The sequence below is a fragment of the Lissotriton vulgaris genome, chromosome 1_2, assembly GCF_964263255.1.
Source record: "Lissotriton vulgaris chromosome 1_2, aLisVul1.2, whole genome shotgun sequence".
In the NCBI taxonomy this organism is placed as follows: domain Eukaryota; kingdom Metazoa; phylum Chordata; class Amphibia; order Caudata; family Salamandridae; genus Lissotriton; species Lissotriton vulgaris.
Genome location: NC_141686.1, coordinates 311,676,833 through 311,704,656, shown reverse-complemented (window position 1 = coordinate 311,704,656; position 27,824 = coordinate 311,676,833). Strand labels below are relative to the sequence as shown.

The 27,824-nt window shown below is 48.7% G+C and overlaps 1 protein-coding gene across 1 annotated transcript in view; it reads right to left on the bottom strand.

The window, feature by feature from the left end:
- The window catches only part of TMEM132A (transmembrane protein 132A), a 162,520-nt gene that overhangs the window by 4,698 nt on the left and 129,998 nt on the right, over positions 1–27,824 (bottom strand). The window contains exons 5-10 of the mRNA XM_086953336.1: positions 19,618–19,767; positions 19,233–19,422; positions 18,944–19,087; positions 10,698–10,900; positions 9,443–9,728; positions 8,071–8,262 (exon numbers count right to left, since the gene is read on the bottom strand). Of these exons, the coding sequence (XP_086809462.1) occupies positions 8,071–8,262; positions 9,443–9,728; positions 10,698–10,900; positions 18,944–19,087; positions 19,233–19,422; positions 19,618–19,767 (1,165 nt within the window). The remainder of the gene's footprint in view (positions 1–8,070; positions 8,263–9,442; positions 9,729–10,697; positions 10,901–18,943; positions 19,088–19,232; positions 19,423–19,617; positions 19,768–27,824) is intronic.

The following is a 27,824-nucleotide window of genomic DNA, read 5'->3' as shown; positions in this document are numbered from 1 at the left end:
TAGATTCACACTGTTCTCAGGTTAGCAAGTAATACCATTATGTAAGGTTGCGCCACTATTTTTTTGGGAGCATTTCAACAGGACAGGAATAGGCGGCAAGGCGCACAGGTTACAATTGCACTGACTGATGTCACATACATACACTCAAGGGTAATATCTGTACAGGCAGAAATGCAGATACGAGTATCACAGGCATGTCGCAGTGAGCGAAGTGTAGTAAAGGAATGGAAGAGTATGGGAAGAAGGTGACGCGTAGTAAAGGAATGGAAGCGTATGGGAAGAAGAGGAGTGTTTCAAGTTCGAGTCCCACCGCCCAGGTGTGTGTGGGTCAGTTCAAGTGGAGGCTGTCGCTCAATACAGAGACTGAGGAAATTCATAGGTGAATGAAGCTATTAGCGCATTTCTTAACCCTGCTCGTCCCATCTGCTTACCCAGTATGGTATCAGGGTTCAGATAGTTGTACTTTACGAACTGAAGTCCATCTCCTTGCTCTCCGTGTCGCTTGTAGAGGGACTCAGTTGCAGCTTTACCCATTTAGAAGTAAGTGTTTGGCCTACTGCCAACTGTTCCCCCCAAGCAACTGACAGCAAATGCGAAGACATGCCCCTATGCATAAGGCTAAACTTGTTTTCAGATAGATCGTTTTAGGTGGCAAATGGTTAAATGTCACGTCACAAAGCGACCATTCTGTCAATCAAATGTAAAAATTTCCCTCTGGCATTTGGCACATGTACTCACTTTAATGCTGTGATGCTTGCACACTCAGGTTGTGCACAAATATCTACTGTTACAAGAAATCCAAATGCAGAATACTTCGTTTTGTATGTGAGCGTGCTACACTAGGGTAAAACTAAAGTAAACTAATATCACCAACACCGCTTTCTCGGCGACGTAACACCACGCGAAGGAGCCAAGGGAGAGCCGGTTGACTAAGGAAAAACTCTAGCCCCTTCCAGTTCATTTCACCATGGAGTCAGCCTTCAGACAGAGAGAGTCGTAGTAGATACGCAGTGAGAGTTCAAGACTTGGAAGCCCCTCCCCCACAGGAAGCAAATCTGCAGAGTATGGAGATCCTGAACTTGGAGAGTGGTCACTTACCCAAGGAACCTTGTACCCAAGGGTGGCCTCTCCACCCGGCTAAGGCCACCAAATCTTACCATTGGTCACAAAGCCACCGAACAGAACTAGGCTGCAAAGTTGTTTTTTGTGTTAAGGTAGGTAACGTAGGGTCCTTTTGTCTTCTCTCTCCTTTCTTCCCTAAAGTAAGCTCATAAAAACTGAGGAGGCCAAACCAATGATACCAGCTCGTGTTTTATCACCATGAGCCCACAGTCAGCTGTTTCACCAGGACCAAGAGGCACTGCAAAGTCGTAGCAAAGGAGAACATTGGAAGGTTTTAGCACCAAGGTTTACAGTCTTGAACCGTCACCGGATGCCACAGTGGCCTTAATGCAATGAGTCCCTGCCAGGCATTGGCTCTACTGAGTTCTGAGGGCGCGGAAACACTGCCTTTTGTTTAGAAACTATCTGCATTGTGTTAGAACCTCTGTCATTGGACAATCATATTTGTAACTACCACCACCTGGGTTGTTCTCTCTCTGACACCAATGTTCACACAACCTCAGCAGCCTGGGTCTTCGACTGCTCAACCACCACTGCCCTGGGGGAGTTCATGAAGCTGTAGTGTCCCGTCTGGCCACTACCGTCATAGTACGCAGAGCAAATGCACCATCTCTCTTAAAACGGCGGTGTACTCTACTCTCGCCACCATGACAAGGCCCGAAAGGTCTGACGTCACCAGCTTCTGATAGTTTCTCCGGGGTGTTTCTTTATACCTACGAGGCTATTTTTAGCGTTCACATTATGACCTCAAGAAGCAGCTGCCACTTAAACATCCCCAGGTAGAATGCTGCACACAGCCTTCCAGTGCATCCTGGCCCAAGCTGGCACGGCAGACCCTGATGCAGAGGTCTAGCCCGAGACCAGGGTTCAATTCCCCGCCTCAGCGGGTCTTGGGCTCAAAATTCCACGGACCTGATAATTCTCACCTCGGTGCCTCTTCCAATCATGGAGTCCCACTATGCAACTCTGGGCAATAGCTTGCTTAATCTCCACAATGGCCCCCTCAACGCTAAGGATGCCTGGCCTCCACCTTGGGGGTGCCCAGGAGTGGACGTCTCACAGGGAAAGCCAGGATGGGTTCCACAGCGGTATTCGTACAAGCGCCTTGAGACCCTTGCGGTTGAGTAGTGCGCTATACAAGTATCAATTTTTTTTATTTTATATCAACTTAAATCCGGGCTACACTTGCCTTGTAGCGGAAGTACACGAAACACTTCCGGTTCAATGTCTTCATAAACTTTCATTTTCTTAAACTGCTCCTGTAGATATAAAATGGGCTCAATTAACTGCCTTTTTAAATTCGAAGCGTTTCAGGATTAAATCCCTCTTCAAGACTTTTTGCAATAGCAATAAACGTTAGTTCATTAAGAGCACTCCTAAGGCTCGGAGGGCTTAACTGCTAAATTGATCCTGTTGTGGATTTGTTTTTAATTCATTGTTATTTTAATGGTGGGAGCTGTGTTAAAGCTCAGGGGGCTATCTCCTTTTTTAAAACAAACGCTATTTCTGCACTTGCACTTTTCGGGCAGCCATCTTGGTCAGCACTCAAGTAGCTGCGCCCTCACTCTGGAGCTACAAAAGGGGCAGATGACGCGACTACACAGCGGACTCGCACAGCGGGCACGCCGCTGGCGCGCCAAAGACAAGCCCGTCTGCGTGCGTCCAGTCAGGGCCAGGGGCCACAACCCCTGTATCTTTTTCTACAAATAGTTTTATACCTCAGATCAGCTCTGACAGCTAAAGGGGGCAACTAAGGACAACTGTTCACATTCCAGGGATCCTTGTAGTATGGATACCGGCTGCTCCCACTTCTCCTTTATATTTTCGCTGTTTTCCCAAATCGCCTTGCCCCATTAGAAATCATAAAATGCTTTTGTTAAATTGTAGGCCCCTGCCTAAACATGCGGTGGAAATCTCTATTCTGTTAGAGAAAGAATGTCCAGGACCTGTTGTTTTTAACAGAAACTTGGCGCAATACGGGATCTGATCCTAATCTTGTTCAAGCCCTTCTTCCGGGGTTACCTTATCCAGAGGCTAGACCGGGTTTCAGTTAAAGGTGGCGGGATCGACGTCATTTATAAAAGTCAACTTACCTGCCGCATTTCCGTAGGTCCGTTACCCGAATGTGAGAACCTCTCATTTACGATAGGATTCGCACCCAGGCTCACTTTATCAGGTATTCTAACCTATCGTCCTCCTGGGGCATTGGGTCAGTTTTGTAAACTACTGCCTGATATGGCTGCTAACCTAGCCAGTGCTCCCGCTAATTTTACGCTGCTTTTAGGTAATTTTAATCTTCACTTTGATGACCCCCACATGTGGCCATAGCAGAGATAATTAAGGACCTTGCAGCCTATCAGTTTAAACAAAAGGTTATTAATCCGAACCCATGTGAAAGGCCGCCTACTAGATCCTATTTTCTCCAACATGGAGGAATTAGCAGGAAGGGACCCCCTTCCAGTGCCCTGGTCCGAATTTCTTTATTATTATGTTTATCTGGACCACCACTTGCGCCACGCCATCAACGAGGCGGGTTAGAATTCTATCACATCTTTGTCCTAAACTCCCTTTGGCACAGTGGATCTTGGCCTTGGAAAATACTAAGCCGATCCCTGAACCAGATCCTATTATTGCTAATGAAAATTTTAATAAATGGATGGAGAGTTCAGTAGACTGGGTTCTCCCGAAGAAATGGACTCAGACTAAAGCAGAGACCAATAGAATGGAATGGTATTCACCCAAGCTCCGTGAGCTAAAACAAACTCGAAAGAATTTGGAGAAAGGATTCCTCCTCAATCAAGAAATTGGAATATAAAATGTATAAAGGAGAAATCAAACTGGCCCAGGCCTTATATTATGAAGGAAGAATTTCCTTGCCAACTAATTTCCCTAATTTCTTAGAGCTCCCCTATCTCCAGCCACATCTGATGCTACCGGCTTATGTTGTAATAATCTGGCAGATTTCTTTTATGAAATAATTCAAGTAATTTATACATCATTTCCTCTTGCAGATGGCCATAGCAATCATCAAACATTGGATATTAGTCCTCAGAGCAGAGGGGGAGTTGGGGGGGATGGTGGGGAGGGGCGGGGGGGGGGGGGTGAGGACTTTGAGGTAATACACTTGATGGACCCTGAGTCACTCAAAACCATCTCAGCGCTCGTAAAGTGTGGGTCTCCCAGAGACTCAGCTTCATCTAATATTTTGAAGCATGCGTCCGGAACGGTCTCCCCTATATTATATAGGAGCTGATTAATGCCTCAATTTCTACTGGAGTAGTTCCCCCTCCGTAGAAAAGTGCTATGGAGAAGGCGTTGTTAAAAAAGCCTTGATCCTGATCTCCTGGGAAACTATCGCCCCACCTCGCATCTCCCAGGGATCAGTAAAATTGTGGAAAAACATCAAGGCTACTTTTATAGACTTGTGATACGCCGGTAGTGCTTGTACAACAAGTAAAAAAAAAAAAAAATAATGTCCTATGTGAGGCAAAAGGTGTATTGCCCCAAGTTGCTAGTCCAGAAGGTTGTGCCAAGGCAGAGGTATGTGGAAAACGGTGATTCTAGTACGGTCAGCAGGTGTGAGTGGTAGTAATACTGAGAGATCTGCGAGTGCCAGGCTTTAATCAGCTGGGAAGTAAGTCGAAACTCCTGTGGTCTGAAAAACTCCAAAGAGCTACTGTGGTTTATGTGTTTGGCTGTAATATAATATAGCCTTATAGCCCGCTGCCGGGGGCTATACCGGTTGTTAAAGGCTCTGAACCCGAGTTACAAATGTACGACATTACATCACATACATTCACAACACAGTAGTTTACATCGCGGTCATTACAACGCAAGTCGTTACAACGACTTACGCTAGAGGCACTGGACTTAGGAATAGTACGATTCACTATTCCAACTCCAGTGTGTGGAACAGTAAGGAAGGTGTTGTAATAGTAAATCATGCTATTCCTTAGTGTAGAGCGCCATCCAGCGCAAGTCGTTGTAACGACTTGCGTTTTAATGACCGCATTGTTATGGTATTGCGGTGTAAAGACTGCGTTGTAAAGGTCATTCTCCCGAGTTACAGGCCTATAACAAGGGAGATGGCCTTTAATTATCAGTATAGCCCGAAGCAGACGGGGTATAAAGCTATTAGAACATTCCACCCGCTAAGAGTAGAATGTTCTAAATGAAAAAGAGAAAACAGGAAGACAAACATTGGAATGTTGAAGTTGACTGTTTCTACCAGCTATTATGAGCCCAGAGGTACTCCATTGTCTTCAATGGAGCTCTCAACATTCCAATGTCCTATTACAGCCAAGTGCACGTGACTGTTCATCTAACTAGACTTGCTTTAGAGATGGGTTTGCCAAGATGTGGCAGAGCTAAGGCGACCGAAGGTTGCTCGGCTGTCGTGAACGTTTGAGTACAACCTACATAGTACGTAACAGCCCTTCTATCATCTCAAGTGTGCAACCCCTTCAGTGAGAGACAGGGGCTTTGGGGGGAAAAAGATGGTAAGTCAATAGACTGATTGACACGGAAAGACAGCTGTGGGTAAGAATCAAGCGTGTGTGCGTTGCACCACTCTCTACCTTTCTGAACTTGCATGAAAGATTCCTCTGCTGAGAGACATTGACGGTCAATCACCTCCAGAGAGAAGTGACAGAGGCAAAGAAAATCACCTTCAAGAAAATGAACTAGAGAGAGCGCAAGTAGACGACTCCAAAGTGCCCTTATTGGCCCAATGAGGACTGCAATGAGATCCCACACAGCTCTGGGAGTGATTAGAAATGTTAACTCTTCTATAAATGCCTTTATGACTAAAAACAGAAGGATGTCTTTTTTTGGAGGCTTGCTACGGTTGTAAGACTACAGAAGCGCAAGAAAAAACGTGTACAGAGTGTCCGTAGCGGACGTGTTGGACAGTGCTGGGGAGAACAGATATGATGTCAGTAGAACAGTAACTGAAAAAATGCTTCCATTTAGCTGCATGGAAGGAATGAATGAATGACACATCTTATAAAGCACATGAATACCCGCAGGCGTCTTGGTGCTGTAAAGATCAGAAGAGAGCAGAACGAGGGCCAAGATTGACAGCCAAGTTTTGAGGCTTTTTCTAAATGCAAGGATGGTGGGTGCTAATTTCAGTTCAAAAGGCAGACGGTTCCAGGGTAGAGCTGCGATTCTAAAGAATCTTCTACCTCCCCAAGCAACACGCTTGAACGAGCAACCCTCAGCAAGATAGAGGAGGTAGACCAATGATTTCTGCTGGGGAAGTAGCACACACGGCAGATTTGCCTTCAGAAAGGCAGTCGTTCTCCATAGATTGTCTTGTACGCTAGACAGAGAGCCTTAAAAGAAAAGAGAAGGCAGACTGGAAGCCAGTGCAATAGCCTGATGTTTGGGAACTCTAAGGAGAAACCGTGCCGCTGCGTTTTGAATGATCTGCAGTTTTTTGGGTGAGCCTTTGGAGGGTCTGATGGCGAGACTATTGCAGTAGTCCAGTCGCAAAAGAACTAAGGCTATGACCACTGATTTCAGTAAGTCAGCCGGCAGAACTTTTTCAATTTTCTTGACAATTCTGAGCCAATAGAAGGCAGGAGAAGTAATTAGGTTGATTTGTTCTTTAAATTTTAGTTCACTGTCCAGCATAAACCCCAGGTTTTTTACTTGGATGTTGGCGTCAGAGCTACACCAAACTCTGACGGCCACCGGTGGGGGGACCAGAGTGCTGGATTGTTGCTGAATTGAATGATCTCTGGTTTGGAGGAGTTGAGCTTTAAGCAATTGCTCGTCACCCAGCTACTTACTGCACTCATACACTTGTGGAACTTATCGCCAGCCCCCACGTTTCATTTTTGACCATTGATACTAAGATTTGTGTATCATCGGCATACAATGCCAATGACAGCCTGAAAGATCTGATCGGAGCAGCCAGTGGTGTAATGTACAGATTAAATAAAGTCGGGGGACAAAGATGATCCTTGAGGAAATGCTCACGTACAAGGTTTTTAAGCTTACGTAATAATTTGTACCCCGTCTAGGGCCAGCTACAGGTACTTCATCCATGGATGCCAGACTGAGTGACATTAGGCCTTCTCCACACCCCTAAGGAACCACTGGTAGTGGGGGGCAAAGTCTGCTGTTGCGGATACCTACGTGAAGTTTTGGGATTTGCTGTTGTGTGCAGTAACACCGGGTTGTATAATCATTTACTACTCAGTTGAGTGATTGTTGAGAGCTGAGCTCAGAAGCACATTTTTAAGGCATTAATAAACACAAACTACTAGTTGATTCAAATGTCCAGATAATACATTCCACAAATTAAAATACTAATTTATTACCATGTATTTGACCTCAATAGAAATTCATATTTCCAAAGAGCATTATTGATATATAGGGTTCTATGGATGGTGGACACAAATAACTCCGGATTAGATTTATATTTTTCCACTTTGTTTTAGATCATTTATAGTTAGTTTTTATTTTTGCTGATGTGTTTGGCTGCAGTTTCTCTCAGACTGTGAGAGATGGAAGAAAATCTAAATATACCTCCAAGGCGGACTGTAGATGAGACGAATGGAAGGACAGAATGAAAAGACACAAAGGCAGGAAAGAAAGGATTAAAACAAAGGAGGAAGTAGAGAGGAAGAAAACAACAGCTAGTGAATAAGAAGACAATGAAAACTCAGAAAAGGGAAATGCAATAAACAGGAGAGAAAGAGGGCAGGGGGCGAAAGGTGGGGACGAAAGGATCAGGGAGATTCAAAGAAGGAGAAAGAGACATGGACCAAAAGAGGGGAGGGTAGAGAGCTTGAAGACATTCTTGAAAAGACGGTGTGATGTGGAGGTGGTGAGAGCGAAGACGGATGATGAAACTGTGGCAGGGCAAATGGGAGGACATGTAGAGCGTTTGAAATGTAATGGATGGCTAGTTCCCCTCTCCCGTCTGTGCCCACTCACCTGCTCTTGCACCTGCAGGGCATCCTTAGCCTGGCAGCTGGCTGTGACCATGCCACGGTACCCGGCCACACTGCTGAGCATCAGCGAGAGGCCCGTCACCATCTGGGCGCGCACCTCCAAGATGGAGACCTTCTCCTCGGACACTACCAGGGCCTGCTCCCCCAGGATGGAGAGGGAGACTGGAGACCGCACCTAAGAGAGAGCGAGACATTAAGACCCATCTTACACCAAAGATCCAGCCGCAGGCCCCTGCCATCCATGGAGACACCTAAAAAGAGCCTGGAGTCTTTGGATGTAAGGTGGGGAGGGGCTGCAAGAAACAACACCTAGTGAGCACTACCAGAGAATGAACTACAGCCACTGCCAGCTATGGAGACACCTAAAAAGAGCCTGGAGTCTTTGGATGTAAGGGGGAGGGGCTGCAAGAAACAACACCTAGTGAGCACTGAAACCATCTAACACCACAGATTCAACCACAGGCCACTCCCAGCTATGGAGACATCTAAAAAGGGCCTGGGGCCACCGGCTGTAAGGGTGTGTGAAAAACCAAAGCTAGTGAGCACTGAAAACCATCTTAAACCAGAGATTCAACCACAGGCCACTGGAAACCATGGAGACACATACAAAGGAACTGGAGCCTTTTGATATGTGTGTGTGTGTGTGTGTGTGTGTGTGTGTGTGTGGGGGGGGGGGGTGGGGGCGGAGGGGAGGAGGGGGGGGGAAAGAAACCGCACCTAGTGAGCACCTAAACCATCTTCCAGTTTGCATCCAGACACAACCCCTTGTTAGAGGCCAATCTCCTCCCTTAAGAGGCACCCAAAACTGACCTGCAACCCCAGGCTGGAGACAGAAAAACTCCAAAGTACAAAATCCAGCATTACAGAATGAAGAGGTGCCAAACTCAGGCTGTAGCAGGTCTGTGTAACCCGAGAGATCGCTCAGCTGTCCAAACCCAAGGCCTGTACATCACCTGAGAAATCGGATTAAAAAGCCCAAGTATTAAGCGGAAGAGCTATTCTTCAGGGTGAACAGATTTCATACACCAAGACCCCAAACAACAGAGCAAAGCTTATAGTTACGGTTAGACATTGGGGCACTGGGCAGCAGAGATACTGCTTACAACGCTCACAGTAGAGTGACAGCTGTGTTCTAAGATGAGGCGTCCGCAGGAGAGCTTCTCTCAGGTTGCACATACAGAGGCTTGAGCATAAGACATATCTTCTGCATAACTTAAGTGTTACAAGCCAAGGCTAATACAGGAGAAAGAAGATCTTGAGGAAAAATGATTTGGTGTATTCGACAACAGGGTACACAGAACAGGCAGTCATTAGATCTAAAAAAATAAATAATAAAAGGATGCCCCAGTCCTCACCTCTATGGACGTAATTCCAGGTTCCCGTCCAATCAGCACACTTCCTTCCTCTAGCTGTGCCACGCGGGGGTCGCGCACACGTGCATGTCCTCTCACCAAGGGGGAAACATCCAGCAGCCAATCAGAACCCAGCAAGTATGTCAAGTGCCGCCCACCATCCAATGGGTGAGCCACAAAGTGAGCAAGGAAGCGCACAGAGGCACGCTGGTACTGTGGCCGACAGCCCCGGACTCGACGATCTGACGGACTCTCCTCCGATGTCCCCTCCTGCTCGGAGAGACCACCACTGTGGATAGAAAGAGACTCCAGTCATGTGTATTCAAGCTCTTCCCTTCACACAGAGGATATCTATTTGGACCCCATGTCTTCTCGGCATCCCTTTATACACTGCACTGAGTTTCAGATGCTACCTTGTCATGTGCTGGTTTTTGTCCATAAGTGAACACACGGCACAGAAATCTCTGGTTTCCATGGTGTCGATATTCAGTAGCTATTCGCACACAACACGTATATCTGACCTCCTCTGCTAGTGGTGGCCCCGTACATCTGTGCACACCGAGTGCTGAGTATTTTTCAGGCAAGGATTCACTTACAAATCGCATGCATGACCCACAAACCCCTACACTTCAACACACACTAGACACTTTGAACAAATCCTGGAGCTAACGGGCAGCTGTAGAGCATGTACAGGAACTAGCCCTACTGCTGAAAGCACCAAAATTCTATAAAAAGAAACCAGATTACAGAGTATTCGCAGGTATTGCCTCGAGAATCTGGGATGCTCGCCCCCTCAAATCAGACTGAAGCCCTCAACTGCTTCATTCAAGAAAGAAGTTAAAGTGATACTGATGAACACATTTCTGCCTTAGAATCCACCATCTCTTCTCCTGAACACGATGTGTCCCTTAGTTAGCACGCATGCTTATCTCCTGCATGTTATGTTCTTATTTTTGGTTTTGTCGGTCTTGGATTCTGTGGTGGTTTCTCTTCAGACTGTCTCATAAGGTAATCTGTCTTTGACAATGATGCTGTTCTTTATGCTACCTGTCTCCTTAAACCCTCTAAAGCACTGAAACCCACAAGGGTCATGTTTGCGCTATATAAAACTTTATAAACGTATGAGTTTGGGAGACGCTTTGTATGTGTGACCCTTCTTGTACCCCTATATGGACAGCAGAGCATGTCCGCTCTCACCCCTTCCCGCAGAGGGCGATAGCCCTACCCTCCCATATGACCTAGCTCAACGGATACGCACCTGTCCCCCGCTGAGGCCACCCGCCATCCTCGGATCTGCTCCAGGCGGATGTCCGACACCTCGATCCGCAGTGGCAGCATTGGGACCCAGACCGTCATCCGCAGCGCAGCTCGTAGGCGCTCGTACCAGAAATCCACAGCCACGCCATGGGCCCCGCGACTCTCCTTCCCGCCAACATACACAAAATCACAGGTGTCTGTAACCTGGCCACAGGAGAGAGGAAGACAGACAACTGACTTATCACAAACCACAGACAAGCTGCAAGAATAATGTACAGCAAATACCATACAAGATACATGAAAGGATTGAAAATGTGAAACGAGTGATGGACAATAGCATCACATTAATTATCTGCATGACTAACCAGTCCTCTCAGCGCATTATCTTTGTGTCTTTTTTAGCACACCTAAGTGATTGAAGACATGGTTGAATTACTTTAAAATCAGTCTTGGACTAGCCCCAAAAAAGGTACACCCAGTCTGAGCTACTTGGATACAACCCCTATTGTACAATTTTTCAAGATGAGACACTTCCACACTAGAATCCGAAGCCTAATTAAAAACAAGTTCCTGAGCAAACCTATGGCGGCTAAAGTCGACGCAAAACTGTTCCTTTATTCTATAACATCTGGTACCCTTTTTTCCAAGGTGTCTAAAGTATTCCCAATTCTGCTTTGAAAAAGGCCCTGCTCATCTCTCGTTCTATCCCTTAGATCAAATAATGCCCCAAGATCTGGGACCACCATCCCGGGTGTGACCCCTGCCCGAGTGTCTGCCCAGCCGGGGGGCCGGGTGTCGGCGAGCAGATGTGGTAGGTTTTGAACGCACGGGTGCAGGGTTGACTACACTTTGGAGAGGCAGGAGGCCAATCAGAGTCACCCGAAGTGCAGCAATTTCCAAGGTTCATTTTTTTTTTTATCCCAATCAGGCATAAGTGCAGATTTTTGCTTTGTCTTTTGCTTCCAGAGTCTCCTGGAGTAAGGTGAACCTGGTCAGACCAGTAAACTGGTCAAGGAGCTGTATGGGTTCTTTGCAGATGATTAAGGGAGCAACATTCTTCCTAGATCGCAGGACTCGACATAGGAAGAGGGGTGGCTAAGGTTCAGTTCAATAGGGGAAACCTACACTGCACAAAGGGCAGCTTTCCATAAACCCACAGGCAAGAGTCGTTCGAAGGAGGGGCGGCTAAGCACAGGGTTTGAAGGCGGTTAGCTGTTCCCCAGATACAAGTTAATAGTCCTGTACCCCAGAAATAGAATCGCTGTCACCAAAGCCAGTTTCCTCATGCCTGAGGAGAGGAGGTTGTACCTCCTCACTACAATTGGGTGTTCCCCTTGGATGCCCCCCTCCCCCTTCAGCAGTGCATAGTAATAATGCAGAGTGAAAGCATATGGCAGGTTCCACTGACTCAGATTTCCAAGTAAGTTTAATGAAGGAAAAGCGCCAGGCAGGCCAGGAGACGCCAAACACAAGCCGGATGGCAAAGCTTTCCAAAGCCCTTTGGAGGACTTCTGTCTCCAACAAAGGAGGAATAAGGGACAAGAGAATGGGAGACAACTGGGTGTTGCGGATCGGGGTAGAGAAAATGGGAGACAACAAGAGTGCAAAAGAGGTTACGTGCAAATGGAAGATAACTCATCGAGAGTCTGTAGAATTCTACAATGAGTGGAGGATATGCAGCTCGCACCGCAATTTAGCGCCAATGGCGTGAGCAGCGCTGAAAATCAGTGTGAACTGCACCGCGCGTTGTAAAAGAGCGCGCGGCCATTCGTGTTGATTTTGCTGCCGCTCGAGTAGGAAATTTACTGGAGCGGCAGCAAATCTACTCGAATGCGAGCCCTCAGACCCCAACCGCTCACGACCGCCTGCTTTAGAAAATCGCACTAGGGGATGCCAAGTCTTGCTCGCACTCGCCAGCTCGCACATTCTGGAGCCTCGCGCGAGAAAAAGTCTGCCACGCCACGATTGGTGGAATTTGCGGTGTGTGGTAGAGGGGTACGAGCAAATAAGAGAAAACAAGAGAGTGGAAATGGTAGATAACAGAATAGTACATTGTAGAGCAGGGGAGAGAAGAAGTGAAAGGAAACCAGAGTAGGGGAGAAGAGAAAACTAGCAATAAAACCGTGGAAAGAAGATGCTACAGTTTAAATGTTGGACAACAGAGCAGAAGCTCTGTTACCTCCACATATTGTGTTAATTTTAAATCCAGGATGTCCAGTAATTTCAGAGCAGGATTACACATCACTATGGAGCGCACATGCTGTATCTCCCAGGAGGGCCCCGCCTACTACGCCACAAAGCATGGGTTTGTTCATAGTCATTCAATTTAGCCACCCGCGTTTATATAAATGAATTGAAATATATTCAATGACTCTAGAAAGATAAACACACTCCCATCTAAACGGATTGGGTTCATAGAAATGAGATTTCCTGGCGCCCTAAGTGAGTTCAGTCCACTTGGCTTTAACGGGGCCCATCCCATGTGACGGAGCAGCAAGAAGTGAAATTCATTTCACTGCAACACTGTATCGATCTGCTGCTAATGGGGTCAGGGGTCAGAGATATCAGGTTTATGAGCGAACAATACGCTGCTCCTGCGGTTACTTCGAGTCTCAGAGTCACATATTGTTATATTAATAGATATATAAAGCGCTCGGGTACATGTACAGTGTTCTGGCGCCGAGATAAAATAAACCTGTACGAGAAGTAAATGTAACATAAATCTATTCTGGGGAAAGGCAGGTTTTAACACCTTATGCAAAGGTGAAAGCTCTCGAATTTTATGCAAATTGCAGAGGGCCTTCCAAACCCCAGCAGCTGAGACAGGAAGAGTCCTGCCCCCCTAAACCTGGGGTCTGGAGACCCTGCAAAGGAGCGTCAGGGGCCTTTGGCTTCGAGCTGGCTGATGGGATGAACCGGTGCTGAGGTCAGCTGGGTCCAGGGCCATAGAAGGCTCGTGCAGGATGAAGAGCAGAGCCAGTAACAGGACTTGCAGTTTAGATGGAAACGAATCAAAGTGCCCTAAACTCGGAGAGACGTCAGCAAATCCCCCATCTGCCAAAATAGAAACCTCGACCTCCAATAAAGTGAGGGGTGGAGTCTGAGCAAAGTTTACACACAGCTGCACCTGGGTCCTAAAATAAAGTAAAGGATTTGATACAAAGCTTTGAGAATGCTGCAAGATCTGCACAGAACGAGCAGGTGAAGAGAACGAAAGCCCTATAGAAAAGATTTTTTTGGCGGAGGGCTGGGTCTGGTTGGCACAAGCTTCCGCTTCAACAAAAATGACTAGTTTCTTCTGCATCCTCAGAGCAGCCTTCACCGCGTCTCTGGCTCTCAAAGAATAGTGTGGACCCCAGACCCTCCCCACCGTCTTGCACCCACACTTTGCCTCTTTCACCGAGCCGGCGCAGCAGGAGGCGGTGGGCCTCATCGGTTAGTGAAAGGACCACCTCAAGGGCCACGTTGACCCACCCAACAAAACCCTCGTAGTGTCCATGACCAAGGGAGTTTTTTGGATTCTGGTGACTGAAATGAGTGAATCTCTGAGTTTATTGATAAAGGTTTGGGCCTCATAGAACTTGATGAGATGAATGCTTTCAAGTCTAAACCACTGACCATTGCTCCGGGTCGCATCCCAACCCATTGCGTATCGCCCACTGCGTAGGGCGACCAGATCTTGAGAACCAAAAACAGGGACCGTTTTAGGAAAATGGAAGAAGGACTACAATTTATCATCAACAGAATGGTGCAGAATGACAGTTCTCATCAACATAGGATCACAGAAAAGGCATTAAGAAAATAAATAAAATGTAATTCCTGCAACTAACATCATACATATTAATTAAACTGCGTACTTAAAACAGCTGCTCACTAGCACAGCTTTATAACACCCCAAAAAAGTGCCTCTCAATGTTTTCAGTCGACCCCCTCGAAAAACAGGGACAGGAGCCAAAATTACCAAAATCTTCCGGGACAGCCTGTGAAAAACTGGGACCGTCCGGGCAAATCCAGGACGTCTGGTCACCCTACCACTGCGCCATCCTAGGCAGAGGCCTTATGAAAATCATTACCGACCCTGCTGTACATGGGAATTGTCCAACCCAAAAGGTCGGGCAACGCCCCTTTTATAAGGGGATGCAAGCAACCCCAGACCGGGTTTAGCCTTGTAGGGCCTCCCCAGTGAGGCATAGCTGGGATCCTGTGGCAGAGAGATAAAGACACCCACGTCTGGGCACACTCTTAGCCACTAAGGGTGGTACATCAAACACACAAAAGGTGATAGGAGGAACGCTTGTAAAAGTCTACACTACTGGCAGTCACTCAGGGTCGCATTCCATTCCATCGCTTTTCACTCACTGTGCCACCCCAGAGACAGGTCTGCCTCACGCAGTCAGTGCTGATTCTGCCCCTCATGGGAACAATCCATCCAGAAGTGCCAAGCGAACTGCAAATTTATAATCATTTGTCCAGAGTACATCATCCCTACATGGGCCATCAGGCACTTAAATTAGATCATCTGAGAGAGGAGGGGCGGAGCGACAAGGACAGGGAAGACAACATGGGGATTACAGGGACAGGGTGAAAGGTGGAGGGGGATGAGGCTGTGATGAGTGCACGGTAAAAGAGTGAGTGACCCTTTGATGAGTTGAGGGACAGGATGCGTTGTAGAAAGCAACAGAGGTCGATGGTGAATTGTGTTATGTGTATTTGTAAAGCACACTATCACCCATGAAGGCATCTTGGCGCTGTGTGGAAGGAGCCAGTGATGGGAGGCGGCATAAATGGGTCAGTGAAGCTTTGATGAGTTGAGGGTCACCACGTGTGGTGGAGGGACCAGCAGAGGTCGAAAGACAGAGCCTGTGCTAGTGGAAGAACAGAGAAAGAGAGAACCCTTGATGTGTGGAAGAATAGGATAAGGTGGAGGCAAATGATAAGAGTCAGAGACCAAGTCTTTCTAGAGTTTGGAAAGAGTGCGTGGTGCAAAGACAACGTTTGTAGGAAGTGGAGGGACAGGCTGAGGCAGAACTCATGAGACGTGAGAAGTAGGGGAGGAGACAGACAACCTGTGATCTGTGGAGAGGCAGGGTAACTCGGAGAAACAGGAAACCCATAATGGGTGGATAGGACACAGTGAGGGTGAAAGATGGAGCCTGTGGTGGGAGGTGGGCACAGGAGATGGAATGAAGGGATGGACTGTGTGATCAGAGTATGGAAGGATGGCATGACGAGCCTCGGATGGACTCACGGGCAGGGTGAGGGTAAGACAAGAAACAGGAGCCCTTGATGACTGGTGGAAAAAAGATAACATTGAGAGTAAAAGAAGGGTTAAAGAATGATTCTACACCAATCGTGGACATCCTAATGCCCCCAGGTTCTGATATCGTAAGAGCCAATAGACCGGAAAGCTCGGGGGAGGCATAGCCTGCATACACCACATCAACCTAGTGGTGACTCAATCGCAAACTAGCGACCCGACACATGCGAATACCCTGGCATAAACATTGTGAGCAACAACAGTCCCCTATGTATATTTCACTTTGTCTACCACCCTTCGGGCAACAATCTTGCATTCACCAAACAAATCATGGAAATCATCTCTTCCAACATGAGGCAACACAGCCCCCAAATCTTCCCCTGTGTCTTCAATCTTCACTCGAATGACCATAACGACCCCACAGTTAACATCCTAAAAACCTTCCTAACTGACTTCAAACTTGTCCAATTCTGCGATAGCCCAATGCGCAACCTGGGCACAACACTGGATCTGGTCATTGATAGGCCAAACTCCATCATACTTAAATTGATCATCCCTTGTGACTGGACGGACCGCCACAGCATCTCCTTCCTCATCACTGAACCAACGAAGACACAAACTCCATCTTAAGAAACCCAAACAATGCCTTTGGGGTATTATAGGGCTAGCAGTGGGATGAGGAGAAGGGTGATGGATGTAGCAGATCTCTGGCGAACACATGTGGATGAAGTGATAGGCACTGGGGCTTGGTGTCAGGGACTGGGCATTTGGGGATGGTTGAGGGAACTGCTTAGGGTTGGACTGGAAGTAGTGAGGGATTGGGTGTATGTGCTATGGATAGGGAATATGTGCTAGTGTTAGGACATCAGGGGATGGGGCGTGGACACTAGGAGTGGAGTGATGGACGCAGACCATGGCACGCCAGACATGAGGTTCTGTAGTCCTGCCCTTATACACTTAACTGATGTGCAGGTAACCCCAGATATGATAATCCCAGATGTGGGAGCGTTTGTGCCACTGATTTTACTACAGCTCCTCAAAGCCGATAACCAGCATGTGTAGGCTTTGCTCTGCATCTTCATTTGTTACACAAATTGTTGTGTGTGACTTGAACACTCCACTCCTGTACTAACTGCCAAGTAACAGGCTGCTGCCAGCATTTTTGTGTGGGATGACTTCCTGTAGCTTAACTTGAATAAAAACATGATAGGGACAGCCAGGTAAACAGAGTGCAGTTCTACTGCACCTTTCCTACTGTGTTTGATTTCACAGTTGTCTTTCACCTCCAAATGGCTTCATTTCTAGAGTAAGAAACGCCTCTTCATCTAACAATGACTGGGTTATGCCCTAATATTGTAATGTATACAGTTCATTGGAATTTTATGGAGTAGCAGCTCCCCTGAAGGCAGAAGATCCCTGTCTCCTGGAGCAGTGTCTAATTCTGGGTCCATCCTCTGCTAGGGAAAGGGAGGCCATAGCCTCCACTGCCAAGGCAGGCCAACCTCCACTGCTGAACGACATCACGTCCCTGCCCTGAGGAAGGCCGGCTGCGTCAATCTGGGCAAGCCGAAACAATTCAATTTTACCATCGAACCTAGGTGTATGCATATTATTCAAAATCGTATTTCTTAATGATGGACTATTTATTATCATGGTTTCCTTAAGTAGCAGTTATGCGGATATATTCGTCCTTGAAAACCCCTGCCTGTTTACAGAGTCTTGTATTGATCCAGTAAGTGATTGGTACCAATTTGAAGCTTGTTTTTGTGCAAGACCAGATGTTTTGTGCTACGATCAATGGATATATATCCTTTAACATTCCAAATAGCTCTCTAATTTGTTGTTTATAACTTTGGCCTCATTTAATCTATAACAAATTGATATAGCAGTAAACGGATGTATGTATATGTATATTTTTTAGGCTTGCTGTACGGTTGTGCTGATATTGGAGTACCTGTTGTACACCTTGGTCTGGGCCACCCCATCGGCCATAGTTGCACTTCATGCGTGTTACAGTCTGTTTTGACTCTTCCTAAATGTGTGATTGATGGGGAGTCTGTGATATGAGTGAAGGCCGAGGCAAGAAACTTAGATCACTAGAGAGACGAACAACAGGGAACAGAGGTGTGAACCATGAAGGACTTGGGTTCAGGACTTGAATGCTGGGGGTATTGGGCATGAAGGATTGTGATGACAGTGACATAAATTTGGGGTGTGACTCAGGATTCAGGAGTGGGGCGTGGCAAACTGATGTGTGGAAATGGCCGCCTCGGGTGGGGCAGGGGCCCGGAGTGTGGGGCATTCGAAAGCAGCACTTAACCCTGGAGGACTGGTGATGAATGAGGGCTGCATTGAGGGACATGGAGGGCTGGGGTGAGGGACATCAGAAAGCAGTGCCTCCTACTGTGGGAGTAGCATGAACGGCAAGGAAAACAAGCATTAGCAATGCAATCAGTCTCGCCTTTGGGACCTTATATGTATTTTGCTATGCAGCACATTAGCCTGGGTGCTGAAACATCTACTGTTCTTTAACCTAGAGGGAAAGTAAGCACCAAACTGCGTGACACACCAGGCATGGGAACACATGGAGAGAAATATTGCCTTTCAGTGAGAAATGGTATAGTGCAAAGCTCTGTTTTTAATATAAAATTAGGGCCTTCATTGGTCATCTCACTGAAAATACAAGATTTGAAAATAATATTATTGTCTACGGGTGCTTGTGGCAGACAATTTCTATGGACTGGAATCTAGAGAATGCTAAAGTGATTCTTGTATTTTATTGACCTCTGTTGGTCGTTTTCTATCAAGACAGTAAAATAGAGGCAGTTGAACAAAAAAAAAAGTACCTAAGCGGAAGCAGACAAGTCCTAGGGCTGATCTCCAGAGCCCACAAAGTACATAAACATATAAGTATATACTAAAGTATATAAGTATATACTAACGTATATACAAGAGGTCTCGAAAGCTCGACCTAAAAGTCTTATTCTGACCTGCAAAATCTGAATATTGGATGACGAGCAACCCACACGATCTGAAACATCAATCAGGAACCCTCCGGTCTCCACCGCCACCAGTTTGACCGGTACCCTTCGTGCAACACCAGTCAGAGGTGCGGTGTTGAGAATCTCTTCTTCCTGCAATAAATACCACGAGTGAGGAATTAATAAACCAATTAAATACCCCAGACCCTCAGCCTGAAACACACTGCTGCTCCTACAAGGCTTCACCCAGGAGGAGACGGGAGCAGCCCTTCTCCCATCCCGTTGAGGCAGTGCGTACCTTGACCAGTGGGATAATGGCCCGGAGATCTCGCTCCGAAACTAGGATCTCCGAGAAGACCTTCTCGCCTTCCCCGGAATCGATGGATCCTGGATACTCCACCTGCCAGGTGATCCGTCGTGTCGAGACTGGACCGGTGGCGTTCTCCACCCCGAAATCCAGGTACAGGAACTCCGGGAAGTCTGCAGCACTATTAAAGGAGGCAAAGAAATCTTTCAATGCAATCAGAAGAGCACAACAGCAGAGGATTAAATTTAAAGAATGAGAAAGATGTACAGAAAGATCCACATCACCCCTCATGCCTGCTCTACTGGAAGAGACAGCAAAGGGTAAGAAGGTAAGGAAAGTGCATTACCGCTACTACCGACAGAGGCCACCGCCTTACCTCCAGTCTGGGCGGGAGCCAGGAATCCTCCGGCAGGATACCAGACCAGAAAGGTGCTTGGAGCCCTTGTGCTTTTCCAGTTTCACCATCCAGGCCTCCGGAACAGCCGCGCGGGCAAAGATCACATACAGACCCTTCTTAAATTTGATCCTGTTCATATAAACATAAAAGAGGGACAAGTCACTTTGAAATGCAGAAAGCGACAAAGGACTGGCTGAAGCTGCAAACAATGATTTGTACACAGATCCATCCCACCTGAAGAGCAATGCTCAGTTTTCAGAGATCATCTGTGACGTCACTGAAAGGAGTCTTTACTCCGGAACAAATATGGGTCAAAAGAGAATCTTCTCATTTACAATTAAAAAAAAAAAAAAATACCCACTGAAAGCAATCCAGACCTTCACCTTAAAACATAACTATCGAACTTCTTTGGCAGCCATTGCATTTAGGGGGAACATGCACCCCCTGGAGCCCTTCTCTGGTACCTCACCTCCTCAGACAGACAGGAAGAGGTTCTGCACCATACAGGGCAGCCAGGGGGCACATCTGACCCTTGAGGGGCAAAGCCTTCAGTGAAGTCTAGGCCACATTGTTGGAATGACTAACTGAAAATAAATATATTTCATTAAAACCATATACAATAATTTACACACCTTAAAACGTTACCTGCTAACTAACAATTTACCATAACAATAGACGATTAAAGAGTGCAAGTTAATACATTAACAGAGTGGGAGCTTTTTCCACACCCTATAAGCCAGACTTAGAAATGTTACCAATGGTGCCACAAATTGTGGTGTATTGCCCTTAAAGCACAGTGACAGTGCATCTTAACTTGTTTTGATACTTTCCACCTTAAAGATGGGTCTTATGTATTTTTTACGAGCCTCTAGCAATCCGAACATAGACATATAACACGTTCAATAGATTCATGGGGCGAATTCCACATCCTGCGTAATCTGTAAATATGCGCCTTTGAGGTCCAAGAACCATCAGGGTCCTTAAAAGGAAGATACAGAACTTAAAACGTATACAACCCTTCTCCTCCCATGCTTGAGGATTAAAACCAATGTAGCCTGGTCTTGAAAAGGTGAAGGTTTCTGTAGCAAACTTCTTATCAATCCCTCAATCAGTAGATTTGTAGAGCGCCTCTTGCCACCTGTGAGGGTATCCAGGCGCTGTAATGTTTGTATCTTCCTGCAGACTCCTCCTCATCAAGCAGAGGTTTGGTATTTAATACCTTTTTTATGACTTGGGTTCCTTTCGAGCTAATCTGGGCCTGTTCCTTGGGACCGATAACGCTGCAAATGTATATTTATCCAGCTGCTGAGTTACTGAACTTCCAGACAATGATGCCTCGGCCAAGTACGTCACCAGAGTCTTATTAATAATTGTTTTGAAGTATTAATTTCTGCGGAATTAAAATCCATAAAATAATGTTTATATCCGCCTTGGCCACCACAGAGGCACGACCACATTCTAGTCGTAGGCGGCACAGGGGCGTTATCTGCCTTAGATTAAACCGCTTTCTGATGGAGTCCTAAAAACATGTTCCCTAGTTTATGTTTTATTTACACTGCCACACTAAGGGCCCATATAGAAAAGCAGGAATATCTTGGCCTTTGAGACCTAATGTGGACCAGTTGCACCCCCTCCATCCATCGCTGAAACACGTCATTGCCCCAGGTACACATGGAATCCAGCCTCTTAACTTCTTCATATGATTCTCCCATTTCAAGATTTTAACCCAGTCATTTATAAGTGGCAATCAAGGTTTTATTCATCGTAACCCCTTGGAATGCTCATTCTAAGACCGCTTCTGCCCTGTGGCCTTCTCCGGTCCAGCTGTGCTTCGAGTGAGGCCGCCGCAGGACACTCCCTTGGGTTTATTAAAATTAATACAGAGTTGGTTTGCTACAGTAACAGACAGAAGCCTGCCTAGGTGCCTTTGTAATCCTATCTGGGCTGTAGACAGGCTGAGTAAAGCATCTGCATAGGCTAAAAAAGGAACTTTAGTTCTTGCTAACTATGGGGTGTGATGCAAGGAGTGAACCAGTGTGGCAGCCAAGCCAGATCTGTACCAGCTGCACGGCAGGATACCTCCTTGTTTCAGCCATCGTACCTGAAGATTTCGTGCGATAAGACATTCCCATCTGACGGCTTAACTCTCACCCAGGGGTTGATATGTAGTTCGATAATAAGCTGCAGATGTCCAGGGGGAGATACCCCACTCGCACATCATCCCACACAACCTTTTTTAATCCACTTTATCGAACGCTGCAGAATAATCAATGAAACCTGTAAACACATTATTTTTATGTACCCAGGCCTGCCGTCCCATCAGAGTTAAGGCTACAATATTATCCAAAGTAATACATTTAGACTGGAAACCTGTCTGATGGAAGGGCGATCTATTAGATTGTTCTGCCCCCACTTGCATCTGGGTTTACAGTAGCCCTGAAGGAATATGCTACTTACCAGTATGCATTCTGTTCTTCTTCTGACCGTCAATGTTCTGTGTTTTTGGCACCGAGAATCTGCTCGATTCCGATTTTTTCGGTTTCGAGTGAGTCTTCGACGTCGAAGCATGTTTCGGTTTCGACATGGAATGTTTCGATGCCGAGCTTTCCTTTGTATGGAGCTTCGGTGTCGATGTCGATGTCGGCCGTTTCTCGGATCCGACATGGTGGGAGGCCGAGACTTTCGCTTTCTGTTTCGGTTTCGTTGCTGGGCCCGAAGGCGGGGTGTCGGAAACTTTCTTCAGTGGTCTGACCGGGCTCGAAGGCGGGGTCGGTACCACACGGGGTCGGTTTTTTGGTAAGGGGACGTCGTCACTCACGGTTTGTTGAACGTCGATTTCCTCAACATCCGACTCGTCCACTTCCGACCCCGACTCTTCTTCATGTTCCTCTTCTTCTTCGAGGTGCTGGTCTTCGAACAGCTCCGGGATTGCCTCCGACTGCATTCTCGAAACCTCGTGTCTTCGAGCTTGACGGTTTCTAATCGTCGACTTGGAGGGGAATGCTGCGCAGGCTTCGCAGTCCCTGGATTCGTGTTCAAGTGATAGGCAGAGATTGCACACCTCGTGTAGGTCCTTGTGTGGGAACTGAGCACAACACGTTGGACATCTCTTAAGTGGACTCCGGGCTGGACTAGGTCGAGAAAGGCCTCCCCGTCGTCGACGTAGAAGAAAATGTTTATTGTTGGAGTCGAAGCGCGTCGGAATGGAAATGAAATCGTGTTCGATAACAATACCGTCGAATTGGAAAGGGAATACGCGCCGAAATATCACTTCTTCTCGAAGTCGATCTGGAGCGCCTCGATCCTCATCCGAAACCGATGGCGGAAAAAAACAATCTAAGGATGGAGCCGATGCCCATGCGCACTAGCAACCAAAGGAGGAGTCACCAGTCTACAAAAGACTCTCCAAGAGAAAAACGAGTGCAATCATCCGAGCCCAACACCAGATGGCGATCTATTCATAATGTACTATCTGCAGCCCATATGCCTCGAACAAGATGTTTCCATCTGCATCCAGTAGGGCTTTGGGGTGGCAGCGTGGGAAAAATAAAAACAATAAGTTGCATCAAAAAGGCTCTCTACAAAAAAATAGAATGAAAAACAGCTGTGGCTGCAAAAAAATATATATCTTGGTCTTTACAGTGCAAACTCGGCTTTAATATAGTCGACATTTTAAACGTCGACTTCAACGAATGTGTATCTCCGACTGTAGAGATGGGAATGTCGAGGGACAATCCTTTCGCAACTGACATGCTTGATTGACATGCGTGATTGATTGTTCAATATTTCACATTGAATGCTATATGATTACAATGTCTGCAATCTATATCTGTTGCGATTGGAAATTTGTTTCTAATAAAAAAATTATTTAGAAAAAAAAAGATCTACTTCATCGGGGACAGACGTCACTGGACGCCGGTTCGGCAACGAATTATGTTCAAAGCGCGGACTCGAACACATCAAGCGCTGCACAACAGAGGCGCTATGTGCTTGAATGAACACATTGTGGCATGCAGCCCGGGCAGGTCTCTGCCTTCCAGCTCTTCCTGTGGCCCCCAGTTTTCAGAAAGAACAGAGGGGAGCCTCCTGCTAAATTAACTGTTAAAGGGGCAGGTTTGGGGAACAGACTGCCTGAACACTTCAGCTATATGCAGCAGCCTCTCTCGTCCCATCCCACTTTCCCCCTTACTGCTTCCTGGCCCTCCGCCCTGGGGGCAAAACAGCTTCTTCAATAAAACATCTCGAGAAACTGCTCTTTTAGATGGAGAATATTGCTCGTTTCCACCTGCAAGTTCCTGTTAAATCTTAGGAACTTTAGAGTGATTGCTTAAAGTGTCGTAACGAAACTTGGGGGGGGGGGGCCTGCAGCTTGGGGCCCCCTGCACCGCTGGGGCTGCAGGGGCCTGTGTTAAGCCACTGATTCCTTAAAGAACACACAGGAATCCCCCCCCCCGCACCTTCATATGACTGATCGCAATATAGCATACAATTAGAATGTGTATTTAGAACATACACACAAATCGTCACACGCAGTTCATCATCTAGTGGCGAACGTGGGTTATTCTATGTTGCGATTCTCAAAGTTTGTTTCAGGCATTGGCGTTTGCCTGGAATAAGTGGTCCTCACCACCCTGAAACCCGATGCAGATCTATCATCCTTTGCCGAATTTCCTAGCAAGTCAATGTAGAGGGGAATAGCTAAGCATGTATACCTAAATACCTGTAACTATGTAACACAAGCCATGATTGGCTAGAATCTCGGAACAGAAATGCTAATGTACTTGTTTATGAAAATCAATAAAATACTTTAAACAAAAAAAAAACGCTTAAATAACGCGAGAGCTAACCTACATGGGGTTTCCTGGTGCCTCAGCAACAGATCAGGGGGTCCAACCCCAGCTAAATCAGGACAGCCTGGTTTTCAACCGTCTGCGAAAGGTGAGGAGTGAAGCGCAGGATCTTAGGGAGTCCGGAAGAGTATTCCAAAGTTTAGGGCCTATGTACGACCACCCATGCGAGACCCTTTAATCCTGTGAACAGTGCACAAGGGAGGCGGCGAGCAGGCTGGTATGAAAGTATCAGGCTGGCCTGGCTTTGAAATCAAAGCAAATCACCTTGACTTGATGTGTTTCTGCACCTTTAACCAATGCAGGACGCAGAGAAGAGATGAAGCTGTTGCATGTTTAGGCAATCGGTAAAACAATATACAGGACAGTACCTTGTCAAACTGACAAGAGCATTAACTGCTGTGCAAAGAAGGGGCGGTTCAACAGGACATGTACACCAGCTGCAGTATAAGGGGCCGCGTGCTCTGTAACTGAAAGCCAGACGCAGCCCTTTCAATGGTCTTCGGTCACAGACGCCATACACAGCGCTGGGAGCCTTTTCGCTGCGCTCTGTAATTCTAAAGCGATAGTTGTATGTTGTGCTACTGGGTTTTACAGGCTGTTTGTGGAGCGGCTGTCCCTTCAATTGCTAGATCTCCATTACTTTTTTCCCACTTTAGGTTTGATGCAGTGGAAAAATGTTGATCACTTTCATTCATGGGGTGCCCTCAGTGGGTCAAAGATATTTTCCACTTTTGTTCCTGGACACCGAAGCCCCGCCTCTCCAGGCACAAAAGACCGAGGCCCCGCCTCTCCAGGTCTGGGCACCAAAGGCCCCGCCTCTCCCGGTCGGGACACCCGAGGACCCGCCTCTCCAGGTCGGGACACCCAAGGCCCCGCCTCTCCAGGTCGGGACACCCAAGGCCCCGCCTCTCCAGGTCGGGACACCCGAGGCCCCGCCTCTCCAGGTCAGGACACCCGAGGCCCCCCCTCTCCAGGTCGGGACACCCGAGGCCCCGCCTCTCCAGGTCGGGACACCCGAGGCCCCGCCTCTCCAGGTCTGGGCACCCGAGGCCCCGCCTCTCCAGGTCTGGGCACCCAAGGCCCCGCCTCTCCAGGTCTGGGCACCCAAGGCCCCGCCTCTCCAGGTCTGGGCACCCAAGGCCCCGCCTCTCCAGGTCTGGGCACCCAAGGCCCCGCCTCTCCAGGTCTGGACACCCAAGGCCCCGCCTCTCCAGGTCTGGGCACCCCAGGACCCGCCTCTCCAGGTCTGGGCACCCCAGGACCCGCCTCTCCAGGTCTGGGCACCCCAGGACCCGCCTCTCCAGGTCTGGGCACCCCAGGACCCGCCTCTCCAGGTCTGGGCACCCAATGACCCGCCTCTCCAGGTCTGGGCACCCAATGACCTGCCTCTCCAGGTCTGGGCACCCAAGGACCCGCCTCTCCAGGTCTGGGCACCCAAGGACCCGCCTCTCCAGGTCTGGACGCCCGAGGACCCGTCTCACCAGGCGCGGACGCCCAAGGACCCATCTCTCCAGGTCTGGGCACCCAAGGCCCCGCCTCTCCAGGTCAGGACACCCAAGGCCCCCCCTCTCCAGGTCAGGACACCCAAGGCCCCCCCTCTCCAGGTCAGGACACCCAAGGCCCCCCCTCACCAGGCGCGGACACCCAAGGCCCCGCCTCTCCAGGTCGGGACACCCAAGGCCCCGTCTCTCCAGGTCGGGACACCCAAGGCCCCGTCTCTCCAGGTCGGGACACCCAAGGCCCCGTCTCTCCAGGTCGGGACACCCAAGGCCCCGTCTCTCCAGGTCGGGACACCCAAGGCCCCGTCTCTCCAGGTCGGGACACCCAAGGCCCCGTCTCTCCAGGTCGGGACACCCAAGGCCCCGTCTCTCCAGGTCGGGACACCCAAGGCCCCGTCTCTCCAGGTCGGGACACCCAAGGCCCCGTCTCTCCAGGTCGGGACACCCAAGGCCCCGTCTCTCCAGGTCGGGACACCCAAGGCCCCGTCTCTCCAGGTCGGGACACCCAAGGCCCCGTCTCTCCAGGTCGGGACACCCAAGGCCCCGTCTCTCCAGGTCTGGACACCCAAGGAACCGCCTCTCCAGGTCTGGACACCCAAGGCCTCGCCTCTCCAGGTCGGGACACCCGAGGACCCGCCTCTCCAGGTCTGGGCACCCGAGGACCCGCCTCTCCAGGTCTGGGCACCCAAGGACCCGCCTCTCCAGGTCTGGGCACCCAATGACCTGCATCTCTAGGTCTGGCCACCCAAGGACCCGCCTCTCCAGGTCTGGGCACCCAAGGACCCGCCTCTCCAGGTCTGGACGCCCAAGGACCCATCTCTCCAGGTCTGGGCACCCAAGGCCCCGCCTCTCCAGGTCAGGACACCCAAGGCCCCGCCTCTCCAGGTCAGGACACCCAAGGCCCCCCCTCTCCAGGTCAGGACACCCAAGGCCCCCCCTCTCCAGGTCAGGACACCCAAGGCCCCCCCTCTCCAGGTCAGGACACCCAAGGCCCCCCCTCACCAGGCGCGGACACCCAAGGCCCCCCCTCACCAGGCGCGGACACCCAAGGCCCCGTCTCTCCAGGTCGGGACACCCAAGGCCCCGTCTCTCCAGGTCGGGACACCCAAGGCCCCGTCTCTCCAGGTCGGGACACCCAAGGCCCCGTCTCTCCAGGTCGGGACACCCAAGGCCCCGTCTCTCCAGGTCGGGACACCAAAGGCCCCGTCTCTCCAGGTCGGGACACCCAAGGCCCCGTCTCTCCAGGTCGGGACACCCAAGGCCCCGTCTCTCCAGGTCGGGACACCCAAGGCCCCGTCTCTCCAGGTCGGGACACCCAAGGCCCCGTCTCTCCAGGTCGGGACACCCAAGGCCCCGTCTCTCCAGGTCGGGACACCCAAGGCCCCGTCTCTCCAGGTCGGGACACCCAAGGCCCCGTCTCTCCAGGTCGGGACACCCAAGGCCCCGTCTCTGCAGGTCGGGACACCCAAGGCCCCGTCTCTCCAGGTCTGGATCTGCCTCTCCACAGTAATACAGAAACGGAGAAGTGTCATATGTACAACTGTGAGCAGAGGATGGAAGCAGGGCTTTAAGTGGGCCGGGTCTCACTGCAGTCCACAAAAAAGTGCCAGGGCGCAAAACAAAGCCTGATAAAGACCCGTTTCGAGACAGCACCAGGCACAAGGATGTGCGCTGCTCACACTTTACTACTTCTCAGTAGTAGAGAAGTTACAGCATGACGCCATGCCAGGGGAGCGTTGTGGGGGAAGGGAAATCCTTTAAGAGTCATTTTCTTTCTGGATTTCCCTTCTCTTTCTGACACTCAGGAGCAGCAACATTGTGGTAGGGGCAGCAGGGC